Genomic DNA, 13,346 nt, shown 5'->3' with positions numbered 1-13,346 from the left:
TTTTTTTTGGTTTTTTTTTGTGTGTGTTTTTTTAAGTCCCAACTTCCACTATAACTGCTATTTAAAACAGTCTAATTATTAATTATAACAGTCTAATTTAATTTCAAAATGTAAAATAAACATATTTAACTTAATTATTGTCCCAAGCAGAAAATAGTGCCTCTAAATTATATACATGCAGTCAGTATACCCACCAGACTGGTCTCATTTAATTTAAAAGTGAATTTCTAGTTAAAGGGACACTGAACCCAAACATTTTCATTCATAATTCAGATAGAGCATGCACTTTTAAGCAACTTTCTAATTTACTCCTATTATCAATTTTTCTTAGTTCACTTGCTATCTTTATTTGAAAAAGAAGGCATCCAAGCTTTTTATTGGTTCAGGACTATGGACAGCACTTTTTATTGTTGGATGAATTTATACACCAATCGGCATGAACAACCCAGGTTGTTCACTAAAAATGGGCCGGCATCTAAACTTACTTTCTTGCATTTCAAATAAAGATACCAAGAGAATTTAGAAAATTTGATAATAGGAGTAAATTAGAAAGTTGCTTAGCTCTCTCTGAATCACAAAAGAAAAAAATTGGGTTCAGTGTCCCTTTAATATTGGATGAAAAATGCCTTTTTTTTTTTTTTTGGTATAGTATTTTAGTGGTGGCTCAGTTTAGTAATTCCAATTCACGTTTCTATAATGCACTGTTTAAAAAACAAAGCAAAACATAATTTCCTGAATGAAAATAGATTAACAATATAACTATATGGTTACTTAAATCTATTCCACAAAATATTTACGACTTTTTTTTAATTTATATTTTTTTTCCTCAAAGGACATACCAAGAGAAGTCGAAAAGAAAGTAGATTGGACTGTTTGAAGACTGAAGACCTTGTAAAGCAAATGTACAGAGATACCACAGGCTTAACAAAACGAGTTTTAGCTTTGGAACAAAAGTCTTTACAGAAACTTTCAGAAATCTCTACAGTGTTGTCTAATTTAGCCAATTTCATGATGAATAATCAGGACCACCAAAGGCCACTTGTTTCAACGTCTACACCTGCAGAAGTGACAAGAAGTAAAATGAATGAAAGTCACACTCCTCAAAGGCAGCGTCATGAAATGTAGATTATATAAGCATGAGATATGGTTGTTTACATGAAAAATTTGGAACCTTTATATATCATAGATTTACAAATTTAACTACATTTGTGAAATACTCTATTCCCAAGCATATATGCTTATAGTAGTTCATAATTAAATATGTTAGATTACTTGCTAGCGTAGTGCTTAGTAATGTATGCATAGTAACTAGCTGTACAGTTATCTTACAGCCTTGGTGACAAATTAAACAGGGTTTTATTAAAGATAGAAAAAAGTATTTTGCATTACATTTACTCAATTTCTCCTTAAAAACATAAAATTAAAGTTTTGCAATTGGGAACAACCAATATAAAAAAAACATAAAACCAGTACAGATATCCAATAGTTTTCTCTTTGATGCAGTGCAGCCTAAAAAAGGAATAACTTGTTCAGAAGTTGAGTGACTATATTATGGCTATTGGCGCTGCATCTATCCCAATCACCCCTTTCAATGCATTAAACAAGCTCCACTGTGAAGGATATTAGCATTACAAAAATGCCTTCAAATCCTTATAGAATTAATTAAAATGGGGGGGGGGGGGCTCCCTCAGTAAAATATTCCACACTAGTATATGCACAAAAGACAACCTCTTCATCTTTGAAATACACACGACAAGAATTCAATGGGCACTTGAGTATTTGACAACATGCTTGGTGGTACTGCAGAAGAAATCTGAACCATCCCCATAGTCAGTATCTTATTCATGTCTGATAGAGAAAATTAGCCTTGCTGAAAAATGCCATGTGTATCAGAGACCTAACAAAACAGACATGCAAATATTTTACACTTAAAGCCATTTACCGTATTTCTGTTGTGTTTCTGAAGTTGTTGCACTATGCTTTAACTGTTTAGCAATAGGTTCTCCTTTCATGTACAAGATTGTATTTACTATGCATTTAAACAATATTAGTAGCAGGAGCTCCTATTTACAAATCTGTAGAAAATATAGGAGAAGCAATGCTCAATGAATTGTGAACATCTTCACAAAGAGGTCCTCACAAGTGTCTGAATTTACGCCAATGAGCTACCTACCAACAGAGATTCATTTAACCTATGAAAAGCTGCTTAGGGTTTATGGTCCAACAATTTTCTTTAGCAAAAGATAATTCTTGTAGTACTTGGATGAGAGATAGTTATAGGTAGGTACAAAATAGGGATCAACAATTTACTTTAATGTTTTAGGAGCTCAAGACTCCCGTTATATGATTTCATGAGACTTCTGAAAAACTGGTGGAAATCCAGGAACCCCAAAATTCATCTGTAAACCAAAGTATGCTAAAAGGGAAGTTCATGGAGCATGGAATAACTGGAGGGGCCATTGTTTGCTGTATGAAAGCCAGGAAAAAGCATGAAGAAACACTGGAGCAATTATTGAGGAGTATGTAAACCACATCTCACTGTGACTTTTTGCAGAAATGGGTCTGATGCAAGGGCTTCTTGATCTTGAAGCCAATTGATACATTTTATCAATTGAGGATTCATTTAATTTAAGGCACATACAATTGAATCCATATCAATTGCAAATAGACAAAGGTATATCTAGTTGCCAATCACTTATATATATCTATAACCTGGAGTACACAATCTGCCACCTCAAAAGGGTGTCTTAAAATAGCATCTGTTACCATCAAAATTATGTGGTTGAGACAGAACAGGTAAAAATGTCTGGTAAGATCCATCAGCTTCTTGTGAATAGTGCTCCAATAAGGTTTACATACTGAACCTTTCAAATGTTATCTACTCAAAGCTGAATGCAATAGTTAATCAGATCCTTGGTTAAAAAATGAGTCCGATAGATCCTGCTATGAGCTCCAAACAGTGGTACCTCCTTAGTTCTAATGCCTTTGTAGGCTTGACCACACAACCTTCCCGATCCAAGGGCTTGTTTCATTGAGTCATTAAAAATGGAGCCGTAAGTTGCCAAAGTTGCCGACAGCCAAAAGTAGTTTATGGCTCCATTTTAGTACCAGGTTTCCATAGAAATATTTTGTGCAGTCTGTCTTTTCGCGTGTGTGTGTCTAAGTTAATGTGTTAATGCTTCCATCCAACATCAGATTTCCTTCCTAAGATAGGGAGAGTCCATTGCTTCATTCCTTACTGTTGGGAAATACAACACCTGGCCACCAGGAGGAGGCAGAGTCACCCCAGCCAAAGGCTTAAATATCCCTCCCACTTCCTCAGTACTGAAGTCATTCTTTGTCTTTCGTCATAATAGAAGGTAGCGGAGAAGTGTCAGAATATTTGGAGAGTCCTGAAAAAAGGGTATCTGCTCTTCGAGATAGGAGTCTAGAGAATCAGGGAAAGTTTTTCAGGTGAAACCATCCAGACTACTGCTAATAGCTCCTAAGCAATCAGTGTTGACAAGTTTCACTGCTTGCTTTCTCTCACTCAAGTCCATGTCAGGAGCGCTGCTATAAGACTGTCACACTTGAGAGGCTGTGTTCTGTTCCACAGCATGGATCCTGGAGGTAAGATCGTCTCAATTTTTTACACATAAAACGCTAAAACAGGGTCACAGTGTGGCTCCTTTATACTTTGATAGGATCCAGGGTTAATATCCTCTGAGGGGGGTTTATTGAACAGTTGGGGTTCATTAATCAGTGTATTAATTATTTACATGCTGCTTTGTGTGATTTTATTTTCTGGGCTCATAGACTTTGTGTGTTTTTGGCTGGAACAAACAGGATTCACTTTAGTTTTTGAAAGTGTTGCACAGCTCATATTAACTTGCTTTACTTTTCATAGCATGTGGTCTATGTTGATTTCCTCCATTCCGGCTGAGACTTCAACCTGAGGAGAGTGTTTCCTCTGTTAACTGTCTGGGTCTAAAACATTTTTATTTGTGTCTTTCTGTGGGTATAACTGACATGTTAGAAGGTACTTCTTCTGTACTAAATCATACCTGTTTATATTGTGAGGAGGCCATGGTTTTCCCGCCCACTCAATTATGTTCCACATGCCTTAACACCATTATAAAGTCTAAGAAGGGAGACAAGCCTGCTAAGGCTATTAGTCCCTCTGAGCCGTCAACCTCTCAGGACTCGGCGTCCTGTGAGATTACTACCCTTGCTACATTATCCACTCCACATGCAGTTCATCTAATCCTCCGTCCGGAGGGGGCCTTCTTCCTGCGAGCTTTGCCGCGCAGTTACAAACTGCGGTGTCTGCGGCCCTCAGTGCATTACCTCACTCTAAGAAACACAAGAGAGAGGTTAAATATAGCTCTCCTGACCCGGAGTCATCTAATTCTAAATTTCTTTCATGTAATTGGCAAGAGTCCATGAGCTAGTGACATATGGGATATACAATCCTACCAGGAGGGGCAAAGTTTCCCAAACCTCAAAATGCCTATAAATACACCCCTCACCACACCCACAATTCAGTTTTACAAACTTTGCCTCCTATGGAGGTGGTGAAGTAAGTTTGTGTAAGATTTCTACGTTGATATGCGCTTCTCAGCATTGTTGAAGCCAGATTCCTCTGAGTACAGCGAATGTCAAAGGAGACGTGAAGGGAATATCACTTATATGAATACGATGATTTCCCTAACGGGGGTCTATTTCATAGGTTCAAGACACCTCAGCTATGGTTTGGCACTTTATGCATTTATATAAAGTTCTAAATATATGTATTGTACTTATATTTGCATGAGTCAGGTTCATGTATTTCCTTCAGCAGACGTTCAGTTTCATATTTGGGGAATTTAAACATTTTAAGAAATGTATTTCTTACCTGGGGTTTTAGTCTTTTTTTTCAATTGGAGTGAAAGAGACTAGGCCGCTGCAGAGCGTGACGTTGGGGGGAGAGTCAGTTGCTGCCCAGCTGATAGGGTAAGTTCACACAGCCCCGTGAGGTGCAATTCCAGCGTGGCTAAGTGCAAGCCGCAGAAGTCGAATAGAAAGAAAAAAGCAGCACTCGTGGGACACTTGCTTACGATAAAAAATTCAAATTTTATTCCATATTATTAAAAACACAGGTGAGGATCAGGGAATTAACCCCTTACGCGTTTCGTGCTCCAACTGAGCACTTAGTCATAGGGATGTCTGCTAAGACCGGACATGGCCTATTTAAAGGCACAGTGTCCAATCATGCAGTCTGTCAAGAAAGTTTTTTAAAAAAAACAACAGTATAAAAACATGTTGGCCTAGAACATGATCATCTAACAATATTTATGCAAGAGATTGCCAAACATCAAAGTGAATATATAATTGTCAATTGTGAACATATACAGCTCATTGCCACATCTTAATATATTAAACAACAAACTAGACCAGAGCCACAGAAAATGACATTGAAATGATTATAACGCCTTATATATGGATATTTAATATTACCCAATACCTACAACTAACCTAGTACGTTTGCACAGTGTAACTACTGGAACTGTCACCATTATATTGAATGAATTCAAAACATCATACAGTATGTTACATAACGCTGAACATAGTGATATAAAATTAAGGTATATATCTTTGGATTAGTTAATCTATATAATATGGCATATTGCTGCCACAATGTAAATAAAATGAAATTAGGTTAATCTATGAATAAACTCATATCCCACTCCTTATTTAGACCTTCAGGGGTGACAGTTCTTAATTTATATATCCAGAACATTTCTTGTTTAAGTAACATTTTATTTCTGTTACCCCCTCTGGTGGGTGGATAAATTTTATCGATAACCTTAACCGTCATATTGAATTTATTAGTCATATGCATGCTAAAATGGTGTTGTGCAATTGCTGAACTTTTGTTATATGTTTTAGTGTAATAGATGTGTTCTCTCATACGAGATCTTAATTCCCTACTGGTCTGACCTGTGTACTGCATATGACACAGATTGCATTCAAGTAGGTATACAACATAATGGCTCCTACAATTTGCATAAAAAACAACATTGAAATTTTCTTGAGTGACAGTGCTTGAGAAAGTTTCTCCTCTACCTATAATGTCACAAGTGGAACATGGACCAGTACTACATTTAAAAGTACCTTTCTTATGTAACCATGTCTCTGTTCTTTGTTTTTTAGAGCACACTAAACTGGGTGATAATTTGTTAGCTAAGGTGGGCGCCTTTCTAGGAACAAACTTGCACTTGTCTATAATTTCACTTAATATCTCATCCTGTTGTAAAATGTGTAGGTTTTTCTTTAAGATACCACAAACCTGATTATACTGATTAGAATATTCTGTTGAAAATACAACAGAAGAATCTGAAAAATCCCTATTTTCTTTCTTTGGTTTCATCAGTAGGCCCTGTTGTGTGTTAACACTGACTTGTTGGATGCTATTATCCAGAAGCTTGTTGTTATACCCTCTTACAGTGAGCCTATCTTTGAGCGCTGCTGCCTGTTTCTTAAAAACTTCATCTGAGTTTGTGTTTCTTCTAATTCTCAGAAACTGGGCCTTAGGTATAGACCTGATTAAATGTGTTGGGTGGCAGGATCTTGCATGCAAGATGGAATTACCTGCAGTTGGCTTTCGAAATGTGTCTGTCACTATGCTCTCTGTGTCAGTCATACCTGTTAACGTGAGATCAAGAAAATTAACAGTGTTGCAATTACTTTCACCAATAATTTTAATAATATGGAATAAAATTTGAATTTTTTATCGTAAGCAAGTGTCCCACGAGTGCTGCTTTTCTCCAACATTGGTGTGTCCGGTCCACGGCGTCATCCATAACTTGTGGGAATATTCTCTTCCCCAACAGGAAATGGCAAAGAGCACAGCAAAAGCTGTCCATATAGCCCCTCCCAGGCTCCGCCCCCCCAGTCATTCTCCTTGCCGCTCAGAACAAGTAGCATCTCCACGGAGATGGTGAAGAGTATGTGGTGTTTAGTTGTAGTTTTTTATTCTTCTATCAAGAGTTTATTTTAAAATAGTGCTGGTATGTACAATTTACTCTGAAACAGAAAGAGATGAAGAGTTATGTTTAAAAGAGGAGTATGATTTTAGCAGCAGTAACTAAAATCAATTGCTGTTCCCACGCAGGACTGTTGAGCTGAGAGAACTTCAGTTGGGGGGAACATTTTGCAGACTTTTCTGCTCAAGGTATAACTAGCCATTTTTCTAACAAGACTGTGTAATGCTGGAAGGCTGTCATTTTTCCCTCATGGGGATCGGTAAGCCATTTTCTTAGACTTAGAAAGAATAAAGGGCTTATTATGGGCTATTAACTGGTGGACACTCTTAAGGGCTAAATCGATTGTTTATTTAAGTTGTTTTTTTAAAGTTTGAAGTAATTTTCACACTCTTATTGTTTGGGGAACGTTTTTATCGCCAGGCACTAGTTTAGACACCTTCCCAGTCAGGAAGGGCCTTTCACTATAGTAGGCAGAGCCTCATTTTCGTGCCATTATTGCGCAGTTACTTTTGAGTACAGTGCATGCAGCTGCATGTGTGAGGGTCTGGTATCCACTGAAAACGTTCATAGAAGGCTTGAATTGGTATCGTATACCCCCCTTGGATAGGTGAAGTCGCAACAAAGGCTGTGGCTGGGACTGTAGTGGGGTTAAAATTGCAAACGGCTCCGGTTTCCACATTTTAAGGGTTAACAGCTTGAAAATTGGGGTGCAATACTTTGAATGCATTAAGACACTGTGGTGAAAATTTGGTAAAGATTGGATAATTTCTTCATAGTTTTTCACATATTCAGTAATAAAGTGTGCCCTGTTTAACATTTAAAGAGACAGTAAAACGGTTTTTGTGCTTTATTAACCAGTTTAAGCCTGTTTAACATGTCTGTACCTTCAGATAGATCATGTTCTGTATGTATGGAAGCCAATGTGGTTCCCCCTTCAAATATATGTGATAATTGTGCCATAGCGTCCAAACACAGTAAGGACAGTACTGTCACAAATAGTAAGGTTGCCCAGGATGATTCCTCAGATGAAGGAAGTAGAGAGAGTTCTACATCCTCTCCTTCTGTGTCTATACCAGTTATGCCCGCGCAGGCGACCCCTAGTACTTCTAGCGCGCCAATGCTTGTTACTATGCAACAATTGACGGCAGTAATGGATAACTCCATAGCTAATATTTTATTCAAAATGCCAGCATTTCAGAGAAAGCATGATTGCTCTGTTTTAAACACTGTAGAGCAGGAGGGCGCTGATGATAATTTTTCTGTCATACCCTCACACCAGTCTGAAGTGGCAGTAAGGGAGGGTTTGTCAGATGGAGAAATTTCTGATACAGGAAGAATTTCTCAGCAGGCAGAACCTGATGTTGTGACATTTAAATTTAAATTAGAGCATCTCCGCGCATTACTTAAGGAGGTGCTATCTACTCTGGATGATTGTGACAATCTGGTCATCCCAGAAAAATTGTGCAAGATGGACAAGTTCCTAGAGGTCCCGGTGCACCCTGATGCCTTTCCGATACCTAAACGGGTGACGGACATAGTGTATAAGGAGTGGGAGAAGCCAGGCATACCTTTTTGTCCCTCCTATATTTAAGAAATTGTTCCCTATGGTCGACCCCAGGAAGGACATATGGCAAACAGTCCCTAAGGTCGAGGGGGCGGTTTCTACACTAGCCAAACGCACGACCATTCCCATTGAGGACAATTGTGCTTTCAAAGATCCTATGGATAAAAAATTGGAGGGTTTGCTTAAAAAGATTTTTGTACAGCAAGGTTACCTCCTTCAACCTATTTCGTGCATTATTCCTGTCACTACAGCGGCGTGGTTCTGGTTCGAGGAACTGGAAAAGTTGCTCAGTAGGGAGACTCCGTATGAGGAAGTCATGGACAGAATTCACGCACTTAAGTTAGCTAATTCCTTTATTTTTGACGCCGCTTTGCAGTTAGCGAGATTAGCGGCGAAAAATTCAGGGTTTGCAATTGTGGCGCGCAGAGCGCTCTGGCTAAAGTCTTGGTCGGCGGATGTATCTTCCAAGACAAAATTGCTTAATATCCATTTCAAAGGCAAGACCCTTTTCTCCAACATAGGTGTGTCTGGTCCACGGCGTCATCCTTACTTGTGGGATATTCTCTTCCCCAACAGGAAATGGCAAAGAGCCCAGCAAAGCTGGTCACATGATCCCTCCTAGGCTCCGCCATCCCCAGTCATTCTCTTTGCCGTTGTACAGGCAACATCTCCACGGAGATGGCTTAGAGTTTTTTGGTGTTTAAATGTAGTTTTTATTCTTCAATCAAGAGTTTGTTATTTTAAAATAGTGCTGGTATGTACTATTTACTCTGAAACAGAAAGGAGATGAAGATTTCTGTTTGTAAGAGGAAAATGATTTTAGCAACCGTTACTAAAATCGATGGCTGTTTCCACACAGGACTGTTGAGAGGAATTAACTTCAGTTGGGGGAAACAGTGAGCAGACTTTTGCTGCTTGAGGTATGACACATTTCTAACAAGACTTGGTAATGCTGGAAGCTGTCATTTTCCCTATGGGATCCGGTAAGCCATTTTTATTAAATAAGAATAAAGGGCTTCACAAGGGCTTTAAAGACTGGTAGACATTTTTCTGGGCTAAAACGATTGATTTATAAGCATTTTTAATAGTTTATAGCTTTGAGGAGTTATTTTATTCTTGGGAATTATGTTAAATAACCGGCAGGCTAATCATAGGCAGAGCCTCATTTTCGCGCCACTAATGCGCAGTTGTTTTTGGGAAGCAAGGCATGCAGATGCATGTGTGAGGAGCTCAGATACGTAGAAAAGCTTACTGAAGGCGTCATTTGGTATCGTATTCCCCTCTGGGCTTGGTTGGGTCTCAGCAAAGCAGATACCAGGGACTGTATAGGGGTTAAATATAAAAACGGCTCCGGTTCCGTTATTTTAAGAGTTAAAGCTTTCAAATTTGGTGTGCAATACTTTTAAGGCTTTAAGACACTGTGGTGACATTTTGGTGAATTTTGAACAATTCCTTCATACTTTTTCACATATTCAGTAATAAAGTGTGTTCAGTTTAAAATTTAAAGTGACAGTAACGGTTTTATTTTAAAACGTTTTTTGTACTTTGTTATCAAGTTTATGCCTGTTTAACATGTCTGAACTATCAGATAGACTATGTTCTGTATGTGAGGAAGCCAAGGTTCCTTCTCATTTAAATAGATGTGATGTATGTGACAAAAAATTTAGAGAAAATGATGCCCAAGATGATTCCTCAAGTGAGGGGAGTAAGCATGGTACTGCATCATCCCCTCCTTCGTCTACGCCAGTCTTGCCCACACAGGAGGCCCCTAGTACATCTAGTGCTCCAATACTCCTTACTATGCAACAATTAACGGCTGTAATGGATAATTCTATCAAAAACATTTTAGCCAAAATGCCCACTTATCAGCGAAAGCGCGACTGCTCTGTTTTAGAAAATACCGAAGAGCATGAGGACGCTGATGATAATGGTTCTGACATGCCCCTACACCAGTCTGAGGGGGCCAGGGAGGTTTTGTCTGAGGGAGAAATTTCAGATTCAGGGAAAATTTCTCAACAAGCTGAACCTGATGTGATTACATTCAAATTTAAATTGGAACATCTCCGCGCTCTGCTTAAGGAGGTGTTATCTACTCTGGATGATTGTGACAATTTGGTCATTCCAGAGAAATTATGTAAGATGGACAAGTTCCTAGAGGTCCCGGGGCCCCCCGAAGCTTTTCCTATACCCAAGCGGGTGGCGGACATTGTAAACAAAGAATGGGAAAGGCCCGGCATACCTTTTGTCCCTCCCCCTATATTTAAGAAATTGTTTCCTATGGTCGACCCCAGAAAGGACTTATGGCAGACAGTCCCCAAGGTCGAGGGGGCGGTTTCTACTCTAAACAAACGCACTACTATCCCTATAGAAGATAGTTGTGCTTTCAAAGATCCTATGGATAAAAAATTAGAGGGTTTGCTTAAAAAGATGTTTGTTCAGCAAGGTTACCTTCTACAACCAATTTCATGCATTGTTCCTGTCACTACAGCAGCGTGTTTCTGGTTCGATGAACTAGAAACGTCGCTCAATAAAGATTCTTCTTATGAGGAGATTATGGACAGAATTCATGCTCTTAAATTGGCTAACTCTTTTACTTTAGACGCCACTTTGTAATTGGCTAGATTAGCGGCGAAAAATTCGGAGTTTGCTATTGTGGCGCGCAGAGCGCTTTGGCTAAAATCTTGGTCAGCGGATGCGTCTTCCAAGAACAAATTGCTTAACATACCTTTCAAGGGGAAAACGCTGTTTGGCCCTGACTTGAAAGAGATTATTTCAGATATCACTGGGGGTAAGGGCCACGCCCTTCCTCAGGATAGGTCTTTTAAGGCTAAAAATAAACCAAATTTTCGTCCCTTTCGCAGAAACGGACCAGCCCCAAGTTCTACATCCTCTAAGCAAGAGGGTAATACTTCTCAAACCAAGCCAGCCTGGAGGCCAATGCAAGGCTGGAACAAAGGTAAGCAGGCCAAGAAACCTGCCACTGCTACCAAGACAGCATGAGATGTTGGCCCCCGATCCGGGACCGGATCTGGTGGGGGGCAGACTTTCTCTCTTCGCTCAGGCTTGGGCAAGAGATGTTCTGGATCCTTGGGCGCTAGAAATAGTCTCCCAAGGTTATCTTCTGGAATTCAAGGAGCTACCCCCAAGGGGGAGGTTCCACAGGTTTCAATTGTCTTCAGACCACATAAAAAGACAGGCATTCTTACATTGTGTAGAAGACCTGTTAAAAATGGGAGTGATTCATCCTGTTCCATTTGGAGAACAAGGGATGGGATTCTACTCCAATCTGTTCATAGTTCCCAAAAAAGAGGGAACATTCAGACCAATCTTAGATCTCAAGATCCTAAACAAATTTCTCAAGGTTCCATCGTTCAAAATGGAAACCATTCGGACAATTCTTCCTACCATCCAGGAAGGTCAATTCATTACCACGGTGGATTTAAAGGATGCGTATCTACATATTCCTATCCACAAGGAACATCATCGGTTCCTAAGGTTCGCCTTTCTGGACAAGCATTACCAGTTTGTGGCACTTCCATTCGGATTAGCCACTGCTCCAAGAATTTTCACAAAGGTACTAGGGTCCCTTCTAGCGGTGCTAAGACCAAGGGGCATTGCAGTAGTACCTTACTTGGACGACATACTGATTCAAGCGTCGTCTCTACCACAAGCAAAGGCTCATACGGACATTGTCCTGGCCTTTCTCAGATCTCACGGGTGGAAAGTGAACGTAGAAAAAAGTTCTCTATCTCCGTCAACAAGAGTTCCCTTCTTGGGAACAATAATAGACTCCTTAGAAATGAGGATTTTTCTGACAGAGGCCAGAAAATCAAAACTTCTAAGCTCTTGTCAAGTACTTCATTCTGTACTTCTTCCTTCCATAGCGCAGTGCATGGAAGTAATAGGTTTGATGGTCGCGGCAATGGACATAGTTCCTTTTGCGCGAATTCATCTAAGACCATTACAACTGTGCATGCTCAGTCAGTGGAATGGGGATTATACAGACTTGTCTCCGACGATACAAGTAGATCAGAGGACCAGAGATTCACTCCGTTGGTGGCTGACCCTGGACAACCTGTCACAAGGGATGAGCTTCCGCAGACCAGAGTGGGTCATTGTCACGACCGACGCCAGTCTGGTGGGCTGGGGCGCGGTCTGGGAACCCCTGAAAGCTCAGGGTCTTTGGTCTCGGGAAGAATCTCTTCTCCCGATAAATATTCTGGAACTGAGAGCGATATTCAATGCTCTCAAGGCTTGGCCTCAGCTAGCAAAGGCCAAATTCATACGGTTTCAATCAGACAACATGACGACTGTTGCGTATATCAACCATCAGGGGGGAACAAGGAGTTCCCTGGCGATGGAAGAAGTGACCAAAATAATTCAATGGGCGGAGACTCACTCCTGCCACTTGTCTGCAATCCACATCCCAGGAGTGGAAAATTGGGAAGCGGATTTTCTGAGTCGTCAGACATTTCATCCGGGGGAGTGGGAACTCCATCCGGAAATCTTTGCCCAAATAATTCAATTGTGGGGCATTCCAGACATGGATCTGATGGCGTCTCGTCAGAACTTCAAGGTTCCTTGCTACGGGTCCAGATCCAGGGATCCCAAGGCGACTCTAGTGGATGCACTAGTAGCACCTTGGAGCTTCAACCTAGCTTATGTGTTCCCACCGTTTCCTCTCATTCCCAGGCTGGTAGCCAGGATCAAACAGGAGAGGGTATCGGTGATCTTGATAGCTCCTGCGTGGCCACGCAGGACTTGGTATGCAGATCTGG

General features: G+C 40.1%; 1 protein-coding gene across 3 annotated transcripts in view; it reads left to right on the top strand.

The window, feature by feature from the left end:
• The window catches only part of LOC128656690 (heat shock factor protein 2), a 145,530-nt gene extending 144,152 nt beyond the window's left edge, over positions 1-1,378 (top strand). For 2 of the 3 annotated variants that reach the window (XM_053710784.1, XM_053710783.1), the window contains exon 12: positions 833-1,378. In XM_053710784.1, the coding sequence (XP_053566759.1) occupies positions 833-1,125 (293 nt within the window). In that variant the 3' untranslated portion in view covers positions 1,126-1,378. The remainder of the gene's footprint in view (positions 1-832) is intronic. The other variant, XM_053710785.1, reaches the window with a different exon arrangement.
• Positions 1,379-13,346: the final 11,968 nt, after the last annotated feature.

Source organism: Bombina bombina, chromosome 4, assembly GCF_027579735.1.
Source record: "Bombina bombina isolate aBomBom1 chromosome 4, aBomBom1.pri, whole genome shotgun sequence".
In the NCBI taxonomy this organism is placed as follows: domain Eukaryota; kingdom Metazoa; phylum Chordata; class Amphibia; order Anura; family Bombinatoridae; genus Bombina; species Bombina bombina.
Note: the sequence above shows the minus strand (reverse complement) of the source record. Positions and strands in the feature narration are given on the sequence as shown.